Source organism: Pseudopipra pipra, chromosome 20 (assembly GCF_036250125.1).
Source record: "Pseudopipra pipra isolate bDixPip1 chromosome 20, bDixPip1.hap1, whole genome shotgun sequence".
Lineage (NCBI taxonomy): Eukaryota > Metazoa > Chordata > Aves > Passeriformes > Pipridae > Pseudopipra > Pseudopipra pipra.
Genome location: NC_087568.1, coordinates 9,818,134 through 9,846,042, shown reverse-complemented (window position 1 = coordinate 9,846,042; position 27,909 = coordinate 9,818,134). Strand labels below are relative to the sequence as shown.

The 27,909-nt window shown below is 50.1% G+C and overlaps 1 protein-coding gene across 6 annotated transcripts in view; it reads left to right on the top strand.

Annotated features, from left to right (window-relative positions):
* LOC135425175 (discoidin domain-containing receptor 2-like) overlaps window positions 1-27,909 on the top strand; it is a 62,357-nt gene that overhangs the window by 9,825 nt on the left and 24,623 nt on the right. For 4 of the 6 annotated variants that reach the window (XM_064677188.1, XM_064677189.1, XM_064677184.1 and 1 more), the window contains exons 2-5: window positions 17,454-17,589; window positions 21,037-21,139; window positions 23,716-23,944; window positions 27,596-27,743. In XM_064677188.1, the coding sequence (XP_064533258.1) occupies window positions 17,526-17,589; window positions 21,037-21,139; window positions 23,716-23,944; window positions 27,596-27,743 (544 nt within the window). In that variant the 5' untranslated portion in view covers window positions 17,454-17,525. Of the gene's footprint in view, window positions 1-6,222; window positions 6,373-13,084; window positions 13,328-17,453; window positions 17,590-21,036; window positions 21,140-23,715; window positions 23,945-27,595; window positions 27,744-27,909 lie in introns of those variants that run through there. The other 2 variants (XM_064677187.1, XM_064677186.1) reach the window with 2 other exon arrangements.

The following is a 27,909-nucleotide window of genomic DNA, read 5'->3' as shown; positions in this document are numbered from 1 at the left end:
CTTGGGCGGATCATGAAATCTCACTTGGAGAGGGGCCCTTTGGTATCCTGTGCATCTGAACTGCTCCTGCCTTTTGTTTCCATGCCAGAAAGGGCAGCCAAAAGGTCTGGGAGCATGGGCTTCTGTGTGCTCTGGTTATTTGAAGGTGCTGGTCCTTGCTGAGGAATCACAGAAATGTGGTGATCAGTGTTGTCAGCTGCTCTCTGTGTGTGCTCCTCCGGCCCCAAGTGCAGGGGTCAGGTTTGGGGTTGTGTGGCCAGAGGGTCCTGGAGCAGCAGCTGTACAGGGCTACAGGGGTGTCAGCTAGAGGCTGACAGCTCTTTTGTTACCACCAGTTCTTCCCTGCACCACTTATTTTTGGTTTTTATGGGGAGCTGTAATGGCATTGCTGCCACAAGCTGAGCTCTGCCTGTTCCATGGTTCAGCTGGATTGGTGTCCCTTGCTGGGAAAAGCACATGGCTGGTGCTGAATCTCTCCCTTCCCACGTGCTGTTCCTCCTCAATGAACCTTAAAGCCAGTGCTTATGGTTTGCTTGGTTTCCTGCTGTTACTTTCCATGTCTCTGGAATAAAATCTCCAGTGAAAGAAGCTGATTAGCTTTTCTCTGAGCTGAATTTGGAGTTAGTACTCAGACATTGGTCTTCAGATCCCCACAGCTTGTAGCTTTGAGATGTAATATGCCAACATAGATTCACCTGGGAAACTTCTGGGAGGGAGGAGCAGACATGGGGAAGTATCACTGGGGGTGAGATAGCAGGACTTGGTCCTCAGCAGGCCCAGGACCTGTGTAGCTCTGCTTGTCAGAACTCCTTACTCCAAAGTCATTACAAGGATGGAGAGCAGAAAGAGCTGCCTTGCTGCAGTGGTGGGGAGGAGCATGTGAAAGACAATGCTCAGGATGTTAGATACTATCTAGTGCTTCAAGGAGAAAAGTCAGCTTTGAAAGAGGCCTTGTGCCTGCTGAATATATCACCTGCTTCCAGGGATTAGGTGTCAAAAGCCCAGAGCACAGGTTTTCCAGCTTGTGGGAGTTGAGCCCTTCCTTGACATGGCAGTGATCCTCATCTGCAGCAGGACACCAGAGGGTTCTTGGCTCACCATGCAGACAAGAGAGAGGCTGGAGACGTCCTGCTTGGGCTGGTCCTGGTGTCCAGGGAGAGGGAGGGATGTCTGTTTGCAGATAATGGTTTTCTCTGCCCTTTTTCTCACAGTTGCGTCAGAAAAGATGGGCAGGGAGAGTGTTTACTGGCATGTCCTTGCTGGGCCTCAGTGCCAGGAGTTCATTCCTTGTCTGGTTGACGTGTTCCCTGGGCCTTTGTCATTACAGCAGCTAAAGCTGAACTATCTCACTCCCCTGGTTCTGACCTGGGGCTGCAAGTACCCCCTTCCTTCACTCTCACCACCTTTGAGGCAGCCCCTGATGTAGCAGCTGGGACAGTGTTGTTTAAAAGACAGGGCAAATAGGAGGCTGCTGCTGTTTGGATCTTTCCTGGTAACGTGAAAGCTCTGAGTGGGATTTTTGCGGCTGCAGTTGTGCGGATTTTTTTTGTTCCTCCATTGCCACCTCCTCAGCCATTCCCTGATGAGGGAGCTGTGGTGGCAGAGCAGTGCTGAGGCCTCTGCTCTGGTGTCCCAGCAGGACAGAGCAGTTGCCTGGGTGCCCAGAAATAAGCAAATTGGCTCAGCTGCAGAATTTCATCTGTTGGGGGCATCTGTCCCGTGGCTGGACCAGAGGCTGTCCTTGTTTTGGTGATTTGGGAAGGGACTGAGGGGCACAGGAGACACCATGCTGCTCTGTGGGCTCTCATCATCTCCCTTTGGAGCAGGAAAAGCTGCTTTGGCATAGGGTGGGAGGCATGTGGAGGGTGAGTGCTCCCCTGGCATCCATCGTTTTATGGGTTTAAACCACTTGGGAAGGGTGTGTCCCACATCAGGTGTCCATAGTGTCACCACATGCACTGTCCTGTCATCTCTGAGCCTCCTCCTGTTACCCTGCAGAGCAGCTCTAGTCAGCACCTGGTAAGGGTGGTTTGTCAGAATATCCTGGAGGATGTCACACATGTGTCTCAGACTTGCCCTCCCCACTATGCCAAGCCCTGCCCTGCTTCCCTCTTTTCCCAGGTTGATGGCTGGAAGTGGATTTCTCTGTGGTGTCAGAGCTGGGCTGAGCAGATGTTCAGCTGGGTGGTGGGAGTGAACACTCTCTCACACTGTGGTAAGGACAGGACAGGGCTGGAGGGTGTAAACAGAGCACTTTTACAGCAGCCTTCTGCGTTCCATCAAAAGTTCCTGGAAAGGTGAAGGAAGCTGGCTTTCACCACCTCTCACTGAAAGAATAAAAAGCTTGAACACTGTGCAGGCCCAGCCTCCTCACTGGGACTGTCCTGTGCTCTTCACCTCCTGTGTCCCTGTTTGGCCCAAGGCTGCTCAGGTGATGGCCTGGTCCTGTGGGACATGACATGTTGGTGCTCACAGGATCACCAGCTCCTGCTGTGGCCTTCCTGGGTGAGGGCAGGTGGAATTCCTGCCATAGCCAGCCTGGGTGGGATGCAGGGAGTGTAAGGACCATGGAGCAGAGCCACTGTGGAGAGGCAGGTGGTGCTATGGAAACAGCCTGTTGTGCTGCTCCTGCTGCAGGAGAGGCCTGGCAGAAGGAGCCTTTAGGTGCTGTTTAATGAGCAGGTTCCTTATTCTCACTCAGACACCTATTCCCATCTCACTGGTGGTAACTGGGGTAGTTCTCTGGCCACGAGGCACAGGTCTTGTCACTGCTACAGTGGGATTATGTAGCTTTTCCTCTGCAGGAGCCTTGTGCTTGGTACAGAGGAGGGAACCTCTCAGGTGCTCCATGTCTGTCTGGAGCTGTTTGTCTAGTTGCCTTAGTGCCAACATGATCATAGGTGTTCATTAATTTATTTCTCCAAGTGCCACCTGGCTTGGGGACAGCAAAAGGCAACTTCCCAATCCCAGTGTGATCAGCTCACCAGTTCATCACCCACAAATTTCAAATTCCTGCTTTGCTGCTCAGCATAGCAGGTTATTTTTAAGCACTGGGAGAAAAAAAGCCCAACACTGAAACCCTTTCAAGGCATTATTTTCTATTTTGTGAGTCCACCTCTTCTCTTCTTAGAACACTTTTGGAACACTTCTGAGATTCATGATGCCATACAGATGCCTTAAAGCAAATAGTCCTGCATCAGGATAAAAAAGCTTTTGTGTCTAAAATTTTATGTGGAATTTAGTATGTGCTAATGGGTCTTCATCTGTTAATTGGATGGATCTTTTCCAAGGCCAAACACAGCCTGCTGGAGAAACCATCACGGTGCCAGCCCTGGCCTGAGCTGGTTTTGCTCTTTTGCCTGTGCTGAGGAAAGCTGTTCTGTGCAAAACCAAAACAGGGTCTGTTGATGTTATTCCTGGTCCTTTGAGAAGATGACTTAGTGGTCACATGTGCTGCTATGAGGTCATTAGGAAGTCTCTCAAATACACAATTTGAGAAGCAGTGATGCTATTGCAGAAGTATGCTCCCTCTGCGATGAGAGATGCAAAACTCTCCAAAGTACTGCAGTTTGCAATAGCTCCGAGTGGGATCTGTTATTGTGCATATTTGGGCTCATTCCAGTGGGGAAAAAAAAAAGGCTGTTTTCTGCTTTGCTTTATCCCTCAATTGATTAGTGGATGTGTACCGTGGGATCAAATTACATCTCAGAGGGCACCCAGCAGGGAGCCTGTTTCTGTGCTGAACTGCTCAAGTGAGGCTGACTGCAAGGTCAGCAGTTTTCCAGCAGTGTTTTGTGCCTCCACAGCATTGTCCTTCCCCCGGGAAAGGAGTTCCTCAGCTCTGTTTGTGAGTTGGGCCATTGCTCTTCCCAGTGCTGCAGGGAAATGAGAGCTTTCTCTGGACCCTCGATGGCGCTTCTGTGATCTGCAGCTGCTTTGGTGCCTGTATTGATGTCACTCCTGGACTCCCTGTTCCTGGATGTCCAGCCTTTCCTTCTGCTACAAACTACCCCGTGTCCTCCAAAGGGAATTGTTTTGGCCTAGCTTACCCCTGTATCCAGCTTGGTTTGTGTGCACCATCATGTTGACCACCCTTGTCTTGGGATGAGAGGCCTTGGAAGGGTGTTTATCCATGTCAGTGACACCCTCTTGGTGCAGGGCTTGCCAGGCAGGAAGGAGCCTGATACCTTCCCACATCCACCCTTCTGCTGGCCATGTGTTTCTGTCCCAAACCTTAGGGATTATCCCATCCCTCTGAGCTGATTGACTCACTCACACATGGGAAAATTACCCCAAGGAGGGAGGGGGGGGGAAATAGTCTTCTACAGAGGTGGATTGTGTGGCTGGGATGGGGTGTGGAGGCAGGGAGGAAGATGGGAGCAAGGTTCTCTGTGGTGATCAGTGACAGGACCTAAGGGAATGGCCTGAAGTTGTGTCAGGAGAGGTTTAGGGTGGATCTTAGAAAAAGGTTCTTCCCCCAGAGGCTGGTTGGGCACTGACCAGGCTCCCCAGGGCAGTGGGCACAGCCCCAAGGCTGCCAGAGCTCCAGGAGTGTTTGGATGATCCTCTGGGGCACACAGTGTGACCCTTGGGGATGGACCTGTGCGGGGCTAAGGGCTAGAACTTGATGATCTTGGTGGGTCCCTTCCAACTTGCCGTATTCTGTGATTCTATGTCTTCCAGCTTGCAGCTGTATTTTCCAGTTGGGACTTAGTGTGGCACAGTGTGGTGCATGTCTGCTTCCTTTTTAGCTTTGGGTTACCCAGAATACCTGCTGCTTGTGTTGAGGCTTTGCTGTGATTCCTGCCTGAAGCTGCTGTAGCACGTGGGAGTGTGGGGAAGGGCTGAATGGCTGCTGTCCCCACTCCTCAGCCTCCTGCTGTGGAGTCCCTGTGAGTCCTGCACAACACCAGCATCCACTTCCCACCTGAGCACTGCTGTCACAGCCCTGCACTGCTGGCCCCAGGAGGGTGTTCACCCCTGCCAGGTGTCCAAATGGGACATACTGCCCTTTCCTTGCAGGAGGCAGGCTGGCACCTGCATTTCCCAATAGGCAAGTCAGCAAAATCCATCTGCCTTCAGTCTCCCTCTGCTGCCGTGGTCCCTGCTGCTGGTGCCCCAGCTGGAGGTGCAAACCAGTGCCCTCAGAGGGTGTTCCTCTCAAATCCCAGTGACCTTGTCACCCAGGTGAGCGTGGCTCCAGCCTTGTGTGTGCTCTGGGGCTCTCCAGGGGCAGTGGCTCTGCAGTGGAGCCCGTGTGGGCAGGGGCAGCAGCTGGTGCTGGGGGTGGAATGGCTTTGCAGCAGTTTTGTAGCCCCTGTGGCAGGCATGGGGGGTCTCCCAGGGTGCCACAGCTTGCTGGCCCCCCCTGCCCAGCTCAGTGCCTCCATCTGCTGTGGTCCTGCTTGTCCTGCCACCATGGAGCCCCAGCAGTGCCACCTGCCCCTGAGGTTCCCCCCAAAGTGCCACAGCCTGGTATTGAGTTCTGTACTTTCCCTCTCTTTCTGTATTTTTAGGAGGAAGGGAAGGGAATGTGGTGTCACACAGCTGTCTGACAGCTGCCTTGGTGACCTTCACTCCTGTGGGACCCCGACCTGAGGGCAGCAATAGGGCTGATCTGTTGTGCTGAGCAGGCAGTGAGCCCTGGTGTCACTGCTGGACTCTCCCTCTTCCGGGTAAGGCTTTGGAGGCAGAAGTCCAAACATCTGAGAAGTGCCCAGGGTTACAATAATTCTGTCTGCTGGACTTGCTTAATAAATGACTAGTTCTGTCTTTGCTTTTCACCTTCCCCCCGTGGACAGCCCAGGCTGGTGGAGGGTGAAGGTGAGGATGGAGATGTTCCTGCTGGGATCCTCCCTGGGAGCACACGGCTGTGTTGGGCAAGAAGGTGCAGGCTGGCTCTGCGGTGCCTGGCCTGCCCCTGGGACTACACGGGCCCTGCTTCCTGAGCAGGAGAGCTGCTTTATGTTGTGGTTTTACTAAATGAATTCAAAGCTTGGCCTTCCTCCAGGCAAAGTCTGGGCCAAGTGCCAGCGGAGCAGCCCCCAGGGAGAGCACTGGAGCAAGGAGGGGCCAACAGCAGGGAAGAGCGGAGGAATCCAAGAAGGCAGATTTGCCTAGAAAACAGCTCTGTTTCCATCTGCTGGGTCAGGAGTTGCTATAGGAACTGGGATGATAGAGGCAGGGCCATCTCCTGGGCCTGTCTGTGTGTGCGGAGGGAGGGAGGAGGGAGGAGTTACTCAAGTTTGAACATATCATGTGTGCTGGTGGAAAGTTGCAAGGAATGTCGAAACTACAGCCTGGCTCAACCTGTGGAGCTCAAAAGAGACATGGCAGCTGTTCCCTGTGCTCAGCAGGCCCCAGGAGAGGCAGGTATGGTCCTTCCAGCTTAACCTGGCTCTCAGCTTGTGATCAGCTCTCCTCCCTCAGTTTCTGTCCTGGGATAAAGCACAAATGCCTGTGGAGACTTGTTGGAAGTGGGGGGGGTTTGTGGAGGTGGCAGTGCTGGGAGGTGAAGGCTTTTCTCCCTGGGTTGGCAGGGAGATGGTGGCTCTTTGCTCCCTGTTTTCCCTCCTGCAGCTGTGGGAGGGCTCACAAGTCATGGGTTTTCCCTCGGGGATGTGTGCCTGGGGACCTCCGGGACCTGCAGGGTCTCCTGTGGGCAGAAATGTGAAGGGGGCTGGTGGGGTTCTGGCCAGAAGTGGTTTCTGGGGCTGTCCTGGGAAAGTGCACAGTGTTTGATCTCTCAGAGGTGCCTGACATGTTTCAGGTGTTTGATCTCTGAGGTGCCTGAGATGTTTCAGGGCTGAGGCCGAGACAGATGTGCAAGAACTGGGGCTGGCAGCGAGTTGCTTGTGGACAGTGGGGAGTTGGAAGAGATGTGCTCCTGCCCCTGAGCCCCAGCAGCTCTTGCCCCAGATGAGTTTTGTGGCTGCACGTTGCCTGTGTTCCCTCTTCTCCCGAGGAGAGGCAGACCCTGTCCCCTCCTGAAGCACCTACTGCAATTTTGGGCACTACCAAACTTTCTCAGACTCCCATTTAGCCTAAAACATGGGAGTGTGACTATGCAGGAAGCTGCACCTGAGAATCCTTGTTGTTAGGGTTGACCATGGGGCTCTCCAGTAGCAGTCCCTCCCGATAAAATCTGATTTAATTCCTCAGTAAACCCAATTTTTCAGGTGCTGAGAACTTTCCAAAATAGCTGTGTTTCCACCAGAGCATTCCAGGGTCGGTCACTGCTCCACAGGTATTTCTTTAATAGGTTTGGCTGAAATTTCATCTGCCCTTCTTGTGTCACAGAGGATAATCTTTGTTTAAAAAAAAATAATAAAAGGTGGGTAGTGTTGTTTCTTTTCTTGAGAAGCTGCACAATAAGCTGCTGAAAACTGAAATGTGATCTCTATCCAGAGAGGCAGAGCTTGCCAAACTGGCTGGGATCACAGCCCACCTACTCAGGCACCATCTTATCGTGGGCACAGGAAAGCCCCAGAGCCTGAGGGCAGACAAATGTGGAATAACCTGCCCGTGCAGGAGATAACTTTCTGGTCACATTAATTCCTGGTTTGCTTATGCCTAACTAGAGGAAAATTTATATCCAGTGTACTCTCTTTTCACGTTAATGGAATCGCAGATGTTCTTATTATGTAGATCCACTTCCAATATTTTATTGAATTACTCCCACATTGCTCTGTGGCAATATGTCCCAGAGGCTTAATGTGCACGGTATGCTGTGGAATTTCATTTCCTTAGTTTTAATTTGTTGTTTTTTAATTTCAGTTCATTTTCAATATGGAAAAGAGGTAAAGGGGGTCCTTTTTTTTTGGTCTAGGCATCATTGTTTTACATGTTTCTTTCCCCTCCCCCCCATCTCTTCTGTTTCTCTTGCTTTTGCCTCAAACAATCCTGGGATTTCCCTACAGTTACCTGCCTTCTGTGTAATTGCTAAATCTTATTACTTCTCTGTGGGCTTCTGTTTTCTGGTCTGTCTTGAGAAAATGTGGTCAGAACCGGCCATTCTGCCTTTCCCGAGCTGTGAAATGCTGCTCGGAGCTTTCTCTGTGTCCTTGGCTTTTCCTTTGTTTATAAGCAGAGCATTTGGTTTGATTGCCTGAAATGCATTGTGGTAAGCAAAGATCTTCTCCGAGCTGTCTACAGTCATGCAAGGTATTTTTGCTGGAGCCTTTAAAGTTAAAGGCAATTTCATCTCTGTACATGGGAAGTTAAATTTTACTTGCAGAGTTGTTCTAGTGAATAGTAAACCCAGTGGAAGATGGTGAGTGAGACCTGCCTGGAAATCCTCCCTGGAGTCTCCAGGCTTGATGCAGAGGTTTCAGGTGATCTTTAAGTGTTGCCACTCACTGCTCCATCTTTGCCAGGCACTTCATAAATTAAAGTTTAAACTGCTTTGGATCATAAGCAGAGTTTGCTGGAGCTGAATGAAGCAGCTGTTTGTACCCAGGCTTGGCTGCCTTGGCTTGGTGTGCAGGGTGGAGGTTCTGCTCAGCCCCTGGAGAGATGGGACCCAGAGAGGTCCCTGCCTGCCCTGCCCCCTGTGAGGCTGTGGGAGGGCAGGAGCACACCCCACTCACTGCAGTTTGGGATTTGGGGTCACTTCAGTCTGTGGAGCGCTGGAAAAAGCTGCTTCAAGTTTCATATCTTCCTGCAGCTGTAGGACGTGGCTCTTCACATTTATAAACATTATTTGGTGAGACTACAACAGAGCCCAAAGTGAGGGCAAGGGGCTGTGTGCCAAAAACAGGTGCTCCGAGTTTTATTTTTACAAATATGAAGAGACATTACAAAACTCATAAAATGTAACTCTTGGGAGTGTCAGCATTTCTGAAGTGGTTTGATGGAGACTAGATGGCCAGTTAAATTAGTAATGCTCCAAAATCATGTTTCTGGTTCGGTTTTTGCTGAACTCTCTTAGGTTTTGGCTTCCACCCTTGCAAACAGCAGCAGCTCTCAGCTTGGTGCTGGGTACGATGTGCTGCTGGTTGTGCAAAGAGTCCATCACCAGTAATCATGTTTTAGCTTTCAAACAGATTCCACTATGAGCAATTTGCAAAACAAAGGTTGTAGATAAGTGGCTGTTGCTGTAAAGTCGGTGTTTTGAAAGTTAGGCAGTTGATAAGGAAAGCTAAAGAGAACTGGAAAAGCACAGCAAATATATCATGGGGCACTGAGAAATAATATCTGTATAACAAAATAAATTTCACCAATGGTGTTTATATTGTTGGGAAAGGTTGAAAAACCCTACTGATTGCTGATAATAGAGAGAAGTAAAACATTTCCCGTGTTTGGGAAGAAGCTGGATGATGTCCTCGCTTTTATGAGGATCTCAGAAAACCTCCACTGGTAACCAGGGAGGGTGTTAAACCCAAGATAACATTTCAAAGCCTTTGAAACTCGAGCAACTCTGGAACCTGTTTGTTTAAAACAAATTGGCAAAGCAGCTTTCTGAATCCTGGCTGCCGATTTGTAATAAATCTGGGAAGACCAAAGGAGTTCCAGAAGTTTGGGCAAACATAAATGCTGCAGCAGTGTTTTAAAATAAGAGAGGGAGCAGGTAACCAGCAGGCAGTGGAGACCAGCCTCTGTCCACAGAGAGATCTGGGGGAGCTGGTGCATTTGTAAATCAATGCCACATTAAAGAAGGAGCATTCTCAGCGATCCGTGTGCTCTGATGGAAAGCAGATCATGTCTGAAAAGTCTTCAGATTGTGGTTTTTAATGAGATTCCTGCACCAATTGCCAAAAGGAGCTGCATTGACATCGTATATCTGTGTCCTGACTAAGGTCCCTGCTGCTGACCAAGTGCTGCTGCTCCCAGGAGGCAGAAGAGGCTCTGCTTTGGGATCAGGAGTGTGTTGGATCCCCTGGCAGAGCAGTGCAGGCAGGTCCCCCTCACCCTGGGACTGATCTCTAGCATATCCTTCAGGCTTTCCTAGGATGCCTCACCACTACTGGTGAGCTCTGAGATGAAACACCTTCCTGAGCAGTTTTGGTGGTCTCTGATCTTTGCACATCCCCAGTCCCTGCCCTGTGCCAGGGTGGCAGTGCCTCAGCCTCCATGTCGCTGACCAGCACCATGAATAAGCTGATTTAGAAAGTGCCACCTGATACCTCTCAAAAATAGTTACCAGTGGGAATGTGATCCCTGCACTCCCAAAGCAGAGGGCTGTGGAGTAGTGCCCAGTGTCAGTATGGGACAAACTCTCAGTTATTCCCTAGTTGGCTCGTGAAGAAGCCAGTGGGAGTCGTGGCAAAATCCAACCAGAGCTGTCCCACTGCAGTCCCACTGGCTCTGGATGGAGCCTCTGTCTCACCAGTGGTGGTGGCTCCCAAGTGGTGACTTGGCAGAAAGTATTAAGAAATGTAATACTGAAATTTGACTTCCCTGAGCAGGCTGGTGGAGCCAGGGTGGTTTAGTCAGGACAAGAGAAGGTGTTGGGATACCCAAGAGCAGATGATCAAGAAGTCTCTTTACTGAGCAGGAGGGTTGACAGTGATTGAAATCACAGGAGTTCTGCCTTGGCATAAGGAGGGGTAAAGTTTTCCCTTTGCAGCCAGTCGAGCAGTGTCCAGGGAAGTGGGGGAACCTCCGTCCTTGGAGGTTTTTAAGACCCAGCTGGACAAAGTCCTTTGCAGGCTGTTCTGAAGTTGGTGCTAACCCTGCTTTGAGTGGGAGGTGGGATTAGATGCTCTCCTGAGGATCTCCTCCAGCCCAAATAATTCTGCAACTTGGTAACCTGATCTCCTTCCGAGTGCAAGTTAGAGTACAGTTAAGTAAAATGTTATGGTGGAGCCCCTTGAGGACGGGGAGGGAGGAAGGTGGTTTAGATTGAGTGCTCTTAATACCCCATCTGTCATCTCTGTGGTTAATGTGTCACAGAGATGGTTGGTATGTGAGACTCTTGCAGTGGAAGATTGTAGGTCTTGAGAGGACTGTTGCTGACTTTAGTTGGTATGTTTTTAAGAAAAGTTTAAAAAATGAGAAAAAGCTGGACAGAGATGCCAGTATAAGGAACGGGCTGAAAATGTCAGTGTGCTGGGTGCTCTCTGTGGCCTGTCAGGGTGGGAAGGAAGCTCCAAAAAGGGACAATGAGGGACACTGCTGCTTGGGCAGGGAGAAGGGAGGTTCTTGGAACCTTTAGTTTGTGCACAGTCTTCTCTTCTGACACTTCAGTCCTGCAGAAGCAGTGGGACTGGAGCCTCTGCAGTTGAGGGGACCTGTGTTTTGGAGGGTGTGCTGGGGTGCACGAGGCTCCCCCTGCTCCTGGGTTTAGGGTTCCTGGGGAATGCCATGTGCTTGTGTCCTATGCAGAGTTGCAGGGGACCTGGCAGGTCTGCCTGGGTCGTGGGAAGTGCCTCCAGACTCCTCAGCTGAGATCAGCACAGGGTTCCCATGCCCTGGGCCAGTGGGGAAGGGTAGCTTTGTTTTTGGATTAACTGAGCTAAGAACCACCACTGTGGTACAATGAATTTGCATTTCCTTATCTTTGGCTTTGCCTTTCTAACAGTTTCTAATTTTGGCCTTGTTAACTTTGATGGATTAAATTACATTTAATGCATGTTCTTTTATCCCCGAGTCTGGTTTTGTGACAGAAGTGCTCTGTGCAGTTTCACAAGCCAAGGACACCCCTCTCCTGTGGGACTGGCCAGCAGGCAGTGGGAAAAGCTGGAGGATTTATTGGTCTCCTTTCTTGTGCAGAAACACCAGCCCCCCTCTCTGGGCTGTAGGTGAGGCACTCCCTCAGGTTTGAATTCCTGGGCTGAACCTCCTCCCAGTGTGTCACAGGTGACCAGAATGCTGTTCTTCTCCTAAAATCTAGCAAGAGTGAGGTGTCACTTTTTTCATAATGACCCTGTTAAGATGTTTGGCTGCAATGTGGAAAATGAGGTTCAGACCTTCCTCAGCCTCAGGGCAGGTCTGTCCCTCACCCTTCAAGAGGGTGACCACAAAGTATACCCAGACCTCAATGCTCCCATTCTTCTGCCAGTGCCTCAGACCCAGGTCTGTGGTGTCTCTGTCCTTACCCCAAGTGCCACTCCTGAATGTTGTCCTTTTAGCCCCACATCTCTTGTGGTGACAGGTCTCCTAATGCCACCTCAAAAGTGACATGGGAGCCTGTTCCTGTCTCCCTTTTCCTGTTCCTGTGACTGACTTCTCACATGCATCTTGATTAACCCAACCCTTTCAGCTATAATCTGGTTGGTTTTATCTGTCCAGCCTTTTTGCTGCTCTGGACATCACTTTGTGTTGTCACTGTTTCTGTCCCATCCCCTACCATGTTCCTAACATTCCAATGGGTTTTTCCTCTCTGGTGCCCATATCCAAAATCTCCTGTTGCAGCCTTGCACTTCGTGCTAGGATCTTGCAGCCCCTGGTGTGCTGATTTTTGGTGTGACTGCTGGCACTTGGTTTGTCCAGATGCCACCCACGTGTCACAGAGAGACCTCTCCCCTTGTGTGGTTGGTTGAATGTAGGGAGAGAGACCACACTCTTGAGTTCACCTAAGGGAAAAGTTGTTGCCTCCTTTTTCCAGTCTTGTGTCAGTATTTGAATTTTAAACTAAGCAGAACGCTTTAAAAAGTGATCAGAATTCTTTCTGCTGAACGTTTTCATCAGCAGATTGTTTGGTCCAAACCGGAGCTGTGTGGGCTGTGTGTGCTCCAGAGGAAGGCTGCTGGGGGTTGGGGTCTCTCAGATTAACTCCGAGGCAAAGAGAAATGTTCTGCCATCATTTTGGAGCCAGAAAATTGAAAATCACACTTTCCAGCCTCTTATTTCTTCAGGCATCATACTGCCCCAATTATTAGCTTTGCTGTTTCCTCATTGAGTTCCTTTAGGAATGGTAGGAAGTGCCATCCAGTCCTCTTGATCCTGAACCTCTTCTGAGGATGCTTTGATTTAGGCTAGATCCCCATGTTGTACATAGATGTCTGTGTGTGATACACTCCATGGCTGTGGAGTTTCTTGGCATCTGTAGTGGGATTCCTGCAGCAAACCCTAAGGTCCCACTCCGAGGTAATGATCTGCGAAGGAACCAGTTAAAACAAATGCCTGTTTCACTTGGGATCTAGAGAGGCTTGCAAACATGCCAGACCTCCGTAATGGATCTCTGGAGGGAGAACAGTGCCTGGAGGAGCTCCAAGTCCCACCTTCTTCGTGCACATCACTAAAGAACAGCTCCCTCCTGTGCCCGCTGAGCCCGGGACAGCGCTGGGTCACAGCGAGCTGGTTCTCTGTGGAGACATGGATTGGCTTTTTAGGCATGGTGTCTGCTGGGTTCACTGGGGAAAAGTGCCCTCTTTTGCATTTCTTGGTGAGTTTTTCAACTGATAGATTTTTTTTTTCCCACTCTCCCAATGATTGTAACAGGATTTTATTCTCCTGCAGCCAGCTGTTAGCAATTAGCAACTTGATCCAGTCAGGCCTGAGAACAGAGTTTAACACTTTCTTGCCTCTGAGAGGATGTTGCTAATCCTGTTTTTGCTGGGTTTGGGCTTGTGCTGGAGTTTTGGCACCTGGTGTGTATGTGTGGGCAGGTCAGGAAGAAAGGCATGAGTACAGCAGGGGACTCTAATGCAGCTGAAAGAGCAGCAAGGAAAAGTATCAAGTCATCTACCCAGAAAAAAATCATGGGGAATAGAATTTCTAAGCAGTTTGTACAGAGGGGTGTATTTGGTAGTATATTCCAATGTCCTAGCACTGGGAATTGTGCAGCTTGGAAGTCCAGTCTGCTCCTGGCTGAGATTTAGACTCAGCAGAAATCAACATCAGTAGTTCTTCAAACAGGGATTTCTGACAGTACCAGCTCCGGAGTGGAGCTGAACCTCCTCTAAATGTTTCACCCTCCAAAGGGGTGAAGAACACTCTTGCTGACCTTGCTTAAGCAACAGCAGCGTTTGAAGATGAGCAGTGGCACTGTTTGCTCCCTCTGTGCAATGTCTCTCCTGGGACTCCCAGACAGGCACTTTGGTGGTCCAGGACTGGGAACTAAATGTGGTGGAAAGAACAAACCCTGCACAGCCTGAACCAGCTGCTGAGGTCCCTGGGTAGGGCTGAACTGCTGGAAACGATTCATCACTGCCACATGCAAAGGTGAGAATTCATGTCACCCAGCTGTGGCCCCCTGGGAGTGCTGAGGCTGGTCCAGGCCAGCCTTCTCCTCTGCCAGCAGCAGAGGCACATCAGAGAGCTTTCACCCTGCACCTGGGACATTCTTTAGGCAAAGCCCAATTTCAAAGCCAGCTTTTGTAGGCATGGAGCTGCTGACAGGTGAGCTCTAGAGCCAGCTCTGGAGTTTTCCTTTCCTCCCCTGGGTGCCAGGTTGGCCTCTATGGCCACATCTTCCAGTTTTGGCTTGGAGATGCCCCAGGCCACGCTGTTTTTGTGGAGCTGCAGAGGTCCATGTACCCATGTCCTGAGAAGCCCCTGGCTCTCAGGGTGGGAGACAGCTCTCTGTGCCCCACAGCCCTACCTCCCCTCCAGCCTGGTTCCTGGCTCAGTGGCAGGAGCTGCCATGGTGCTTGGGCATTTCTGTGTGACTTCCCTTGTCCATCCTCCACCTCATTCCTCCTTTCCTCCTGATATTTTCACTCTTATCCCCACGTTCAGGCAGTTAAATGATGTGACTAGCTCTGTGGCAGCACAATAGGTGTCATTTAGAACATGGTCTGAGCTTTGCAGAAAGCAAATAGAAACTTAAATTATCCTGCTTGGTCTGTACCTGGTCAAGTGAGATAATGGTCCTGTTTGTGGTGCCTTTATTCTGTTGCTGGGACACTGGTGGCCGTTTTCATGGCTTGTTCACAGGTGATTTTGAGAGGATGGGACACACTTAGCACAACTTCTCCTTTGTCAAAGGAAAGTCCTTATGCTAAGTCCCACCTCAGTACCCCTCACTGGGGGCTGCAGCCCATCCCAGCTGGGCTGGGAGGCAGAGGATGGGTGCTCCCCTGCTCTTGATCCTTCTTTTGCTGGGCTTTGGATCAAATGGGAAGCTGAGGCATTTGAACACTTGGCAGTGTCTGGGGCTGCTCTCATTCCTTTGTTGTTTCAGCAGTGGGCTCTGGCCCTCACCTAGCCATGTGTGATTCCTATTGCAGTGCCTTCTGGCTCTCTCTTCCCTTATTCCTGGACAAGTTAAAGAGAAATCCCAGGGTGTTTTGGTGGGAGCTGTCCTAAGTCTTTATGGATGCCTGATTTCACCCTGTTTGCCAGGCTCTGGGGGGGGTGATGAGGTTGTGCAGTCCATGTGTGCTGTCCTCTGCCATCTCAGGGCTCCAGTAGAGCTGGCAGCTTTTAAAACTCCAGCTCATTGTCACCTGGGAGATGTTTCCAAGCTGCTGTTCTCCTGCCAGGACCTCCTCAGCTCTGTTCAGTGGCTGGCCCAGCTTGGGCACCCACGGGAAGGATCTATCCCAGGCTTCACCCATATGGTGGAGCTGATCTGGACAGACACCTGGGTCATGGTCAGGGCACCTCGTGTACCACCAAACAGGTCTCTGCTGTGTTCCCATCACCTCCTCCAGGAAGGTGGTTCAAGTTAAAGCCTTAATGTTCACGACAAGCACCTTTCTGAGGTCCTGTGACAGGACTGTTTCCCCTAGAGCTGAACTCTCTGCAGTTCCCTCTGCAGGTCCTGCTTTGAGCTTCCAGGACACCTTAGCAAATCACCTGCATAAATTAACACCCACTTGTCTTCAACCTCTGCCACAAAACTGTCTCTTTACAAAGTCTGGGTCCACTTGACTACAAGAAGTCTGTGCTCTTTGGGAGTTGCCATCTGTCCTGGGATGGTGGGAATCAGTGTGTTTTCATCAACCATCACCCCCTCCCATTTCAGTGGGGAAGGGTGACCTTGGGTCCACACACAGCTGGAGAGTGCTTGGTCAAAACCTCTTTTGTGGTCCCCAGACCCTCCTGCTGAGATTTGGGCTTTTCCCGCCGGCGCTTCACTTTCACTGGCCACCCAAAATGCCTCGAAATCACAGCCCCTCGTTGGCAGCCCCCTCCCAGCCCTGGCCAGGGCGTTGGGGTGGGGATGGCTGGAACAGGAGGGGTGCTGCCAGTCTGAAGGTGTGTGTTGGTTTGCTGGCCTGGTTCCCTGGCTGGGCACAGCAACCACCCAGCATTAGCTCCCCCTCCCGCGGGCGTGTTTGGCTCCTTTCCCAAAAGGCCCGTGGTTGTTTTTCAGGCTCGGAGCCATCTTTTCTGCTGGAATCCAGCAGGGACAATGGCCAGTAGCATATCCTTAGGAGAGAGAATAAAAACAGGGCAAGCTTCAGTGATTCTAACCCTGATTTAGCTTCTGGGCGTCCAGCAATCTGTGGTTTCTACCTTTGGATGTGAGAAGCTGTGGTGTATCTGTCTGTTGTGAATGTATCCAGTTCCTTTGGTATCCACGGCAACTCAGGGCTGCCACTTGTACAGTTTAATTATGTTGGGTGGAAAAATAGAGCCTTTTGTTAGAAATCTCTGAGCTAATGGCATCTGATGCTCCTGCACTCATGCATGCACTGGCATAGTGATGGGCCCTTTTGTATCCTTTCTTCCTTTCTTCCTTTACTAACAAATCCACTGTTACCTTTTTACTACCGCTCTGAGGATTCTTGAGAAACACCCCCTGGTCCTGGCAGCTTTACATTTATTGATTTGTTCTGTTTTCTTCTGGCATTTCGTTATGAGGCAGGGCCTCTAACCTTGCCTCCTGTAAAATTATCCTCCAGGATGGGAACCTCCCGAGGCTCTTTGTAGTGAATGTGGACACAAAGAATTCACATAACTGCTGATGTGACCTCGTGCTCCTTTAGGTGTTATCATGGCTTTCCACTGAAATTGCCAGTGTTTGGGCTCTTTGCTGTTTTCCATGTTTCCAAACAGGAAATGGAGTGTGCTCCACATGTGAGTGCACATGCATTTTTGGCAGCAATGTGGACGTGTAGGGAGAGAGATTTTCACCCTGTTTTGTACATATATCTTAAGGGTGTGTGGCAAGTTCCAGAGTGCCCACTTGGCTGCTTGGAGTAGGCACCTGGTGCAGGCAGAGGTGGATAAACCCTGCTTGGGGAGCCAAGTTCATTGTCGCTGCAGCTTCAGTACTTGTTAATACAATGAGGAAAGTGAAGAATTGGTGAAGGAGAGATAACTTTGCATTGGACTTGTTTAAGAGCAGTTAAGAGAGTACATCCACCCAGGAGTCCTGGCAGCTGAGTGCCTAAAGGCCGAGATGCAGTGACAGCTTTAGAGGTGGTGTAGACAGTCAGGTGATTATTAGTTCTTCACTGATGCAGTGATGGGTCAGAGCAGGGCTCAGGGCAAAGCCACTCTTGAAGGCATGGAAGGCTGCCCAGCCCATCACGAGGCGATGACAACACAGCCAGTGTGCAGCACAGAGGAGCCCTGTCTCTGGAGGACTCTCACCCACTCTTTGCTTTGTCTTTCAGAAATGTAGGTGGCAGCTGCTGCCCTTGAAGGACTCGCACCCGTCTGACCCTGCGGCGCCTCCGACTGCTACCATGATCTTCTGCATGCTGCTGCTGGCCTCACTGCCTGAGCCCTCTGGCACAGAAGTCAACCCTGGTAGGGAGAAGAGGGTTCTGGTGTCCCTTTCATCTGCTCCTTCTCAGCCTTTCTTTGCCTCTTGTGGCGGTTGCATGCGAGTGTAAAGATTTGATGTAAATACAATCACTAACACAGTTCCTGAATGCCCTGCTCTGGGCTGGGCTGGCCAGTATTCCTTGACAGCTCTGTTGGGGTGGGACACTCCTCCTGCCAGTCCCAGGAGGGCTCAGGCACATGGACATACTCCTTTGTCTTCCCACCCAGAGGGTCTGTGCTCTCAGCAGGCTCTGAATATCCCCTCACTGCTTCGACCATGTGTCCTGCAGAACAAACCTGGCTCTAGACTGGCTCAGAGATTCTGTGCTCACTGTGGAAAGCAAATTACCAGTTAGCAAAGCATCAGCCACAGCTCTGCAGCCAGCAAGGGGCATTCTGGAGAGAGAAGTGTGGAAGGAAAGGTAGAAAACCCCACCTGGCACAAGGCTAGGGTGGAGACAGGGGTGAAAGCCTGTGAGTCCCTGTGGAGGGCAGAACCTCTTATCCTCCAGCATTTGGCAAGATACAATCATGATGAAGATGAGTAAGATAATTGTCTGTGATATATTGCAAAAATTCCTATAATGAGGTGTTTTGAGCTGGAGACAGACCGAGAAATAAATGAGTCTGATCCTTTCCCAGCTTGGCTGAAGGTGTGGTGAGGCTGCAGTGCTGGCTCTGCTGGGGCTGGCTCTGTTTGTTTGGAGCCCTTTGTGGCTGGCTCTGACCCTGCTCTGGCCTGCGGATATTTGCAGAGGTTTGAGGTTGTGCTGCAACCAGCCAGAAGTGAAGTGAGGCCTGTGGGGGAGCTGAACAGCTCTGCAGTGCTCCCTGTTTCACAGCCATTCCCTGCACTGGACACCCCAGCACACATCCAGGCTGGGTTCTGCTGGCTAAACCATCGTGGAAGAAGAGGGAAAGTGGCACCTGGAGGGTCAATCCCGCACAGATTCCTTTGGGTGGTGATTAGTACAGAGATTCCTGCACCCAAAGGTGCAGGAATAGCTTCCCCCCTCCAGCTCCAGGGAGGTGGGGTGGGCTCTCAGCACAAGGCTGTGGGCCAACCCTCCTGCAGGAGTCTTTTCCTTCAAGAAACAACCACTCACATTTCTCAGCTCTGCCTGTGACATGCTCAGGCTCCCTCAGCTGCTGTGCCCTGTTCTTCCCAGCCACACTCCAGCACCCTGGCCCAGCTGATGCTCCTTGGCTGTGGTGGCCACAGGCTCCATGGCTTATCCCGACCTCCTGATCCAATCCAGGAGCAGTCGGAAGCACCTCCTGCATTGGCTTCCAAACCAAGGGGCTGCTTTGTGGGTGATTTCAGAGCCATGTAGGAGGGTCCTGTGGAGTCTCTTGCCTTGCATCAGTTGTCTGACCTCCCTGACAGGTGAGCTGTGCCATTTCTCTGAGCCCCAGTGCCTCCTGTCTGCATGGCAGGTGAGTCTGTCCCTGAGTGCATAGTGAAGGGTCAGGGATATCTGAGCAGGAGTCCTGGTGGCACCTAAACATAACCCAAGGGTGGTTTTGCTCCTGATAATGTGCATTTTGGTGAAAGCCTCATGCTGCTTGTTTTAGTGAGAGCCATGGCCACCTGTAAGAGTGCATCTCTTGATGCCAGGGACACTCTGGCTTCTGTCTGCCAGCCCTGGGGTTGTGAACAAACGAGTTTTGTTAAGGATTGCAGTAAGTCCCAGTCCCCCAGGGACCTTCCCAGCTACCTCTCCATCTGGCACTGCTGGGTGGTGTGTGTTTGACCTTTAAATAAGGTGTGACCATACAGGACTCCCACTGCAGGAGCACAAAACCCACTTTCAGATGATGACCCCACCCTTCTGGAAAACCTCCATGTATTTACCCATAGCTCAGGGACAGGGCAGCTCTCCAGCAGTGGATCAGGGTGTGCTGGTCTGTGGTGGGACAGGTAGGAGTGAAGACAGTCAAAGGTAATTCAGTTTACTAAATAACCTTATTGCACAGTGTCAGAGCAGTAGGTAGAGCTCCTGGCTGGCTCTCAGCAGTCCCAATCATGCTTGATCCCAGACAGACACCAGTTACATCCCAGGGAATTCTACAGAGAGACCTCAGGCATAGGAGTGACTGCTCTGGGGAGACCAGAGGCCCATCCAGCTCGTGGCCTGACTCCAGCAGGGTCCCATCCCTCTGGTTCTGGAGGAGTGCAGGGATGGGCAGGCACACAGCAGTGCTTTACCTCAGGGGTGCTCTCACATCTCTGCAGCTTTCAGAGCTGCTGCTTGGGTATTTGCTTGTGGTAGCTCTGGGTCTGTCCAGCTGACTGGTTTTTTTAAACCCCTGGGGACCTGTGGCATTGGAGTGTTTAATAGATTAAGGATGTATATGCTGGTTTTGAACTCTCCTGCCTGACCTTTTGATTGCTCCTGGCTCTGGTATTTTGAGAGACAGTGAGGGTATGTATTGTTCAGGATATAAATGATCTTTGTCATACTTCAGTAATTCCTTGTGTAAAGATGAGGCTGCTGATCTTTTCTTTTTCATCATCTGTGTTGCCTTCTCTGCCTTTTGATGAGAGAGGAGGGAGCCAAGAGCTCTATTCCTTATCTGCCTGGCATCTGACCACAAATACAGACAGTGGTGTAATGCTGTTTTCTAGTTTATTTTATAGGTATTACCATAATTTGCTTTTTTTAATATTAAATAATTTGATATCATCAACAAACATTGTCACCTCACCTCCTCTGCAAGATTATTTAGCAATATATAAGGTGCCTGGCAGCTGCAGGCAAACCTTATTGAAGCACCCTCTGTTTGTGAACACTTCTACATTGAATGTCTTGGGTAGTTATTCAGCCTGTGATGGTTTATTCTCTGTGGTCATAAAAAAGAAGTGGGTTTCATCCCCCTGTCTTTTCTCTTAATTGTTTCATTATTTAATCCTACCTGACTGTGGGTTAAATAGAATAGAATAGGGATAGAAGCTCTTTAACTCCTCCCTCGTTACTGGGCTGGTGAAGACAATAATTGTTCCTATTTGAACACAAGTGGAGCATCCAGTTTATTCCAGGAGAAGCAAAATGTTTAACAAAAGCTTCCTTTTTATATCACATCGTTATTGATAAATAATTTTTCATTGTAAAACGGGCCAGTGCAACCAGTAACAATAACATGGTTTGGGATTTCATGTTCTTAAAATGTTTCTTTGTAAAGTTCTGCTTTTCAGCTCTGACTGAATGATACTGTAAGTATCATTCATTAAATGACTTATCATTTCAGTTTATGGTAATTATGAAGTATTTAATGCTTTTTGTTTGCATCCTTTATTTTAGCATTGCCATGTTTATTCCCTAGGCATGACAGCCATTTAGTTAAACTCACCTGGTGATTTAAAAAAAAATCAGTACTGATTTTTTTTTTTTTTTGTGTTGTTTGCTTGCTTTGTGTTCCCATTTCCAGCTATCTGCCGTTATCCCTTGGGAATGCACGAGGGGACCATAAGGGATGAAGACATCACTGCTTCCAGCCAGTGGTATGATTCCACAGGACCCCAGTATGCACGGTGGGTTCATCTCTGGCAAAAAAATTCATCCTTTTTTTTTTTTTTTTTTTTTCTTCTAAACACCCAATATGTGATTTGGGGAAGAAGATCCCTCAACCTTAAAACCTGTTTGCTTTGCTTCCACGTTAAATCTGGTTGGTGCACAGTGGAAGAGCCAGAGGCAGTGGTCATGGCCTCAAGCTGTAATACAGGAAATTCTGATTAAATAATAATAATTTAAAAAAATGCCTCCCCCCTGAGAATGAAGTGGTGGGACAGGTACCCAGAGAGGTGGTGATGTCCCAGTGTCCTGGGATGTTCAGGATTTGGCTGTACAAGGCCTGGAACAACACAGTGTGGCTTTGGAGTTGGTCCTGCTGGGAGCAGGAGGGTTGGACTGGAGGCTCAGAGGTTGCTTCTGACCCTCATCTGCCTGCAGTTCTGTGGATAAATCTCTGATGGGTTTGTGACTTACAGGTCAGCCAAGGACAGTGCCCCTGGGGTTCTTGTAGAGTGCTTGAAACAAAATCATAGGAAATCCTTTATAAGGGTGAACTTTTCAACAGCATCCTATTGAGGAAATGGGCTATGCTCACTCTGACTCAAAAACCTGGGAACTGCAGAGTTAAGGAATTGTTAACAAGCAGTTAAAGGATTTTCCTTCACTGTCAAGCAGGACTAAAGTGTTTGCCATAAGCTTGACTTTTCTTTTTTTTTTTTTGGTCATTTTATTTCTCTCAAAACTGATGATTCACAAAATAGTTACAAATGTGAATTTCCTTAGATTTGTTTGTAGTGATGATGCCAAACACTCCTACAGTTTTGGTGCAAGTCAGATAAGAATTTCAGATTACTATGGTATTTTTTTGATGAATTTAGGCAGTCCAGAATTCATAAAATTCTCCTAGTGCTTGATTATAATTTTTTCTGTCTGTGGTAGAACAGCCATGCTGTGTGCTGTGTTTTAGGGGAGTCGGGACAAGCCTGTGGGCCTGAAAGCTGAGAGACCTATTTTGTCCTCTGAGTTATGCCTTATGTCCAGTCCTGCAAACACTTTGGGCATCATTTACCACTTGTTACCATCATCCCTTTGCCAGGGCAGCTGGATGTCCACAGGGTGAAGACGTGAAGCAGCCTCTAGCTGACTTTGTTTGGTTAGAGGTCACAGTTGTCCTATGCAGATGTTTGTTCCTGTCATTTCACAGTCACTTTTCCTGCATTTTTTTATAGCTTTTTACTTGCTTCTTCAGTCTTTCACAAACAGCTGACCAACAAGAGACTAAAATCTTCTCTTCTCTAGCCTGAGCCTTGACCTTCAGCATGTCCTGGGTCCCACCTTCCTTGGTGCACAGGGGCTGGCACACTCTGATCCCATCAGTTAGAGGTGGATAGCTGTCTGAAAGGCAAGGGCACTTCAAGGCCTCGCTGTTTGCCAGGAAATCCCTGTAGCTAAAAGGCCCAGACGTTTTTTTTGATGTCCAGATGAATTTTTCACCACTACATCTCTCACCACCTCATAGCCTGGACAGCTGAGCCCTCAGCAGCCTGGGCCAGGTGCTTCCTGCTGTGGCTGATGGATGCAGTGCTGTGCTGGCCTGTGGATTCATGGAGTCACAGGCTGGGTTGGGTTGGAGGGACCTTAGACCACCTCAGTCCACCCCCTGCCATGGGCAGGGACACCTTCCACCAGCCCAGGTTGCTCCAAGCCCCATCTAACCTGGCCTTGGACACTTCCAGGGGTGGGGCAGCCACAGCTTCTCTGGGCAACCTGTGCCAGGGCCTCCCCACCCTCCCAGGGAACAATTCCTTCCCAATATCCCATCTAACCCTGCCCTCTGCAGTGTGAACCCGTTCCCCCTTGTCCTGTCATTCCAGGCCCTTGTCAGAACTCCCACACAGCTCTCTTGGAGCCCCTTTAGACATTGGAAGGGGCTCTACAGCTTCTTTTCCAGGCTGAAAAACCCCAACCTCTTATTTCCAAGGATAATCTTTGCCTTAATCTTTGCAGCTGGTGCCACAATGTTCAACTTGGAGGCAGAGACCTTCCCATCACACACCCAGCAGTGTCCTGCACCAGCAGCTCTGATGGCTGAAGGGAATGTGAAATATGCATTGAGATGCCCCAGAATAATTTGTAGATGGGCAGAGCTTTTCTTGCTAAAATGTATTTTTAAGGTGTCTCCTCTTGGTGCTTGGTAGAGCTGCAGGAGGTGGTTGAGCAGGAGTTCAGGCCTTACCTTGTGGGGTTTAGGAGCAGTGAAGATGCACTTTACTAGCAAGGTGTTACAAAGCAGTGAGCAGGATGGTTGTTTCTGATCAACATGAAAGTAAGTACATGTCTGGGAAAGAAATTATTTCGAGCAGTTAATGAAAGATGCCTGAAACTGAGGAGCTGTTCTGAACTGCTCATGGGACTCCAAGTCTCACCTGGCCATCATCCCAAAGGGCAGAGGTATTTGGTAGCCATCTGCCAGGTCTCACTTGCTGTTTTGGTTGATTCCTCCCGACCCTCAAAGCCTTGGTGTTTCCTCAGTTGCTGGGAAAGCTGGATCCCTTGGAAATGCCGTTCTTTGTGACGTGTGTGGTTTTCCCCTCAGGTTGCAGAGGGAAGAGGGGGATGGAGCCTGGTGCCCAGCTGGCTTGTTGCAACCAGAAGATGTCCAGTTCCTTCAGATCGACCTGCACAAGCTGTTTTTCATCACCCTGATTGGCACCCAGGGCCGTCACGCCCGTGCCACGGGCAAGGAGTTCGCCCGCGCCTACCGGCTGGACTACAGCCGGAACGGGGAGCGCTGGATCTCCTGGAGGGACCGCCAGGGCAGGAAGGTGAGGGCAGCGGGCTCAGTGGAGCACACAGGGCAAGTCTCAGAACTGGACTGTAGAAGGCACATCCTCTACATCCTGCTCTTTCCTGTCTCCTCACTGCCAGGCAGCGGGTCCTGCCTCGGTTCTGTGTATGCTGCGATGCTGGGCTGTTGTTCCCCTGACCTGATCCCCAGATCACAGCTGTTGATGTGATAGAAAACTGGGTCTCTTCACTGCCTTTCTGTGCCCATTCCAAACATCCTGTGAGTGTCCCTCTACCAGCCATTTGCTTGCTTCTAAATTGGAAGCTGCAAAGCAGATGCCTGCTTTGGGTTTGAAAAAGGGAGGGGGTGGCAAGGAATGGAGAGGAGTTTCTGGGTGCCTGATAGTGTTCAGGAAGGATTTTAGAGAGTAGAAAATGTGCTGAGCACACACAGGGAAGCCTCTCCACTCACCAGAACTGTGTCTAATGCTATTTCCAGACCTGAGCACACAGTTTGTTGCTGGCTGAGCTCTGGTCATGTTCATAAGTGTTTGTTAAACTTCCCCTGGGAAGGAATCCCTGTCTCTCAGCTGCAGCTCCTGTAACCTGGTTCCCCTGCCTCAGGCTGGCTTGGGGAGTCTGAAGACCTAAGCCAGACCAGAAAGGTACTGGGTGTGGTGATGTTTTCTTGCACTGGGTGTGCTTTGGAAGTCACAGCGGGGTCTGTAGCAGTATTAGGTAAGAACCTTTAGCTTGTTAATGAATTATTTGCTCACTCAGACCTTTGATCAGCTGTTTGTTCATTACCATTGTCTTGCCCATCCCTCACATTTTGGCGTGTGCTGCAAACACTGTGTTTGCAGATGGGAGGGGAAGTTTAAACTCAATGGGCTTAACTCTTTGTCAGTGTTTGGTAGGTAAAGTCTGTCTTCATTTTGAGTTATACCAGAATTCAATTGGTTGCGCTGTCCCCAAGCAGTTAAATGCCCCTTGTCTCTCACCCCAGGCCTGTGCAGAGCAGTGTTCTGGGGCACTCAGGGCTGTGTTAGTGTCAGGTGTGATGATTTAGGGCAGGTCAGCTTTTACAAGATCTCCCTCTTAAGCCCTAATAAGGTAATGAGCTGTGTGATGCTGTAAAGTGAGGCATTTGGTCAGTAAATGTGGAAATCCACATTTACTCTGTCAGTGTGTGTGTACCTGTTCCCAAGTGCATGAGAACAAACAGTTTTCTCTCCTAGTATCCCTGGAGGAGGTGCTTCTGCTCCTCCTGGCCTGAACATACACAATGGGGTGTAATTCCTGCCATTTCACCTCCTCTGAAAATGACTTTTCATAAAAAAAACATATTTTTCAAAATGTGTCACCAGTAAATGATGTATTTCATTAGTAAATCCATATTTCAGAAGTGTTGCTGTCTGGTCTCATAACTGGGTAAAAATGTCCTGTAAAGTCATTCAGACTTTAGAATGAGGTGCAGATGGAGGTGCAGGATCCCAATCTATTTATTTGTGTGCACTGGGAAGGCCTCTTTCGGTCCTGCAGCTGCTGGATGCCCAGTCACTGGTATTTCAGAGCTGTGACTCTGGGAGCCCACCTTGGCTTCTCTCTGCCCAAGGGATCACACAAATGGTTTCAGGCAAAAAGCTCAAACCCTCTCCAGTTTCACAGCTGTAGCACACACTGCTCCTCTCCAGGACAGTCACTTCCAGCTTTTATTTGCCCAGTAAAGGCTGAGAGTCAGTTTGGTGTCCCCTTGTCTCTGACACCAGTTGAGGATGGTCCCTTCTGTTGGCACTGGTGTTGAGTGGTGCTGTGCTGTGAAGTCCTGGGCCCTCCTCAGATTGTGGTATCAGCCTGATATTCCTGACACTGGGAGCACTAAAATCAGCAGTGTCCAGGACTGGAAATGATGCTGAGTTTGTTCCACACACAGCTGATTCACTTTGGGATTTTTGGCCCTGGGTAACTGTGCTCAGGGGCAGCAACCCCACGTGTGGAGATGTTACACAAGATGCTTCTTGGCTTAGCTGAGAAGACAGGCAGGATTGCCAGTGCTTCTGCTGTGGAGCTCTGAGGGGTGGCTGAAGCTTTTCTTCCTCTGTCCATCAGGGACTTTTTGACTTGATGTACCTTCCACCTTAGAGATTCCCTGACAAACGGCCAGCTTTGGAGGATATGTCCATCTGATGTGATGAAGGCATGGAATATTCTACTATATGCTGTCTCCTCTTGGGTTTTATCTCCTGTCAGCATGGCCTTGTTGGGCCGGCCTAGGTGACTTGCAGGTCTCCTGTTACAGGCCACCAGAAAGGGTTAATCAATGTCCCTTGGTTCCTGAGGAGAAGGATTACTGAAGTGTCCCTGCTCCACTGGGAGAACTGATGGGGGTTTCTCCTAGAAGAGATGCTGAGAGGCTGCACATTAGAGCCTGTTGAGGAGCTGATGAGGATGAGGAAGAGAGCTTTACTTTTTGGCTTTCCTTCTGTTTTCTTTGGTCAGTTCCTGGGACTGTGCTCCTCTGTAGAGCTGTCCAGCCATGTGCAGGAGACTGTCACAGTATCCCATGCAGTCCAGTAGACCTCCAGATGTGCCTGGCTGCTCTTCAGGGAGATGCAGTCAGTCTTGAGTGGTTTCTTTTTGTGATGCAATAAGGTCTTTCACTTCTCAATGGTCTCTCCAGCCACAGTCCCTCTCTGGAGGTCTTCCCTGCTGCCATGAAGAGGAAGCCACCCTTCTGCTCTCTTGTTGATCTCCCTCATCTTCTAATTGCCTGTACATCAACAATTGCAATCTATGGGATCTTTTGAGTGACCTCAGCCTGATTCATCCTTCCCACCAATAACAGCTTTGAGCAGAACCCCTCACAAGTGTAACTTGGACTTCTGATATAAAAACTGTTCATAGTTTTGTTTCCATGAGTTCAAATCCCTTCTAAAAAATCTCTTGGGCACTTTGTGTCCACTGTGGGTGGATTGAGAGCCTCAGCTGTTTTCACACACTGCCAAAATAGAGTGGACTGCTCCCAGAGCTATAGTGGCCATGAGGGAAGGGGACAGGGACAGTCCCTGCCCTGTCCCAGTGCATTGCAGCTGGATGGGGTGACTGTGGTGATGCTCAGCACTTCAGTCCAAGATCTCTCCTGTGCAGCTGTTTGCACTTTCATCCCTCAAACACTGCAGCACCTCTGGAATTTTGTTGGCTTATAGAGAAAGGACATCAGGACCCTCCACCAGGTCATGAGGGCAAGCTCTCAGTTACCTGTTGCTGGAATGTATGTGGAGACTCCCTTGAGGAAAGAGGTTCCATGGTAGTAACTGTCTGCAACACAAATTGCACCTTCACCTCCCAGCTGCCTCTCTCCTCTCCCTCAACACCGCCTGGCGGGGATCTGCAGCGGGCAGGAGGTGAGATGGCAGCACCTTTCACCCCTCAGCCAGGAGATGGAATGGCAGCACCTTTCACCCCTCAGCCAGGAGATGGAATGGCAGCACCTTTCACCCCTCAGCCAGGAGATGGAATGGCAGCACCTTTCACCCCCTGAGCCACGTGCCAGGGAGGAGGAGGAGGGGAGCAGCAGCAGCTCACCCTCTGCAGATTCCCAGTCTCAAACAACGGGGTACAAGTGCACCAGTGTGCAAATGAACAGCACAGTGGGGAGCAGTTGCTGGTAAAGGATCTTTCTCCCCCAGGTGATCCAAGGAAACATCGACACTTACGACGTGGTCCTGAAGGATCTGCGGCCCCCCATCATCGCGCGGTTCGTCCGGGTGATCCCCGTCACCGAGATGCCAATGACTGTCTGCATGAGGGTGGAGCTCTATGGCTGTGTCTGGTATGGTGAGTACCCATTTTCATGCCTGTCAGTGTCCTTGCACCACACTGGCTGGGACTCACCCCCGTCCCCATGGGTGCAGAGGGGACCCCAGGCCACGGAACTGCTTCTGTTGGTCCAGGCCACAAATAAAAGGACCCTGTGGGCAGAGATGATGGAAGGCTGCTGCTG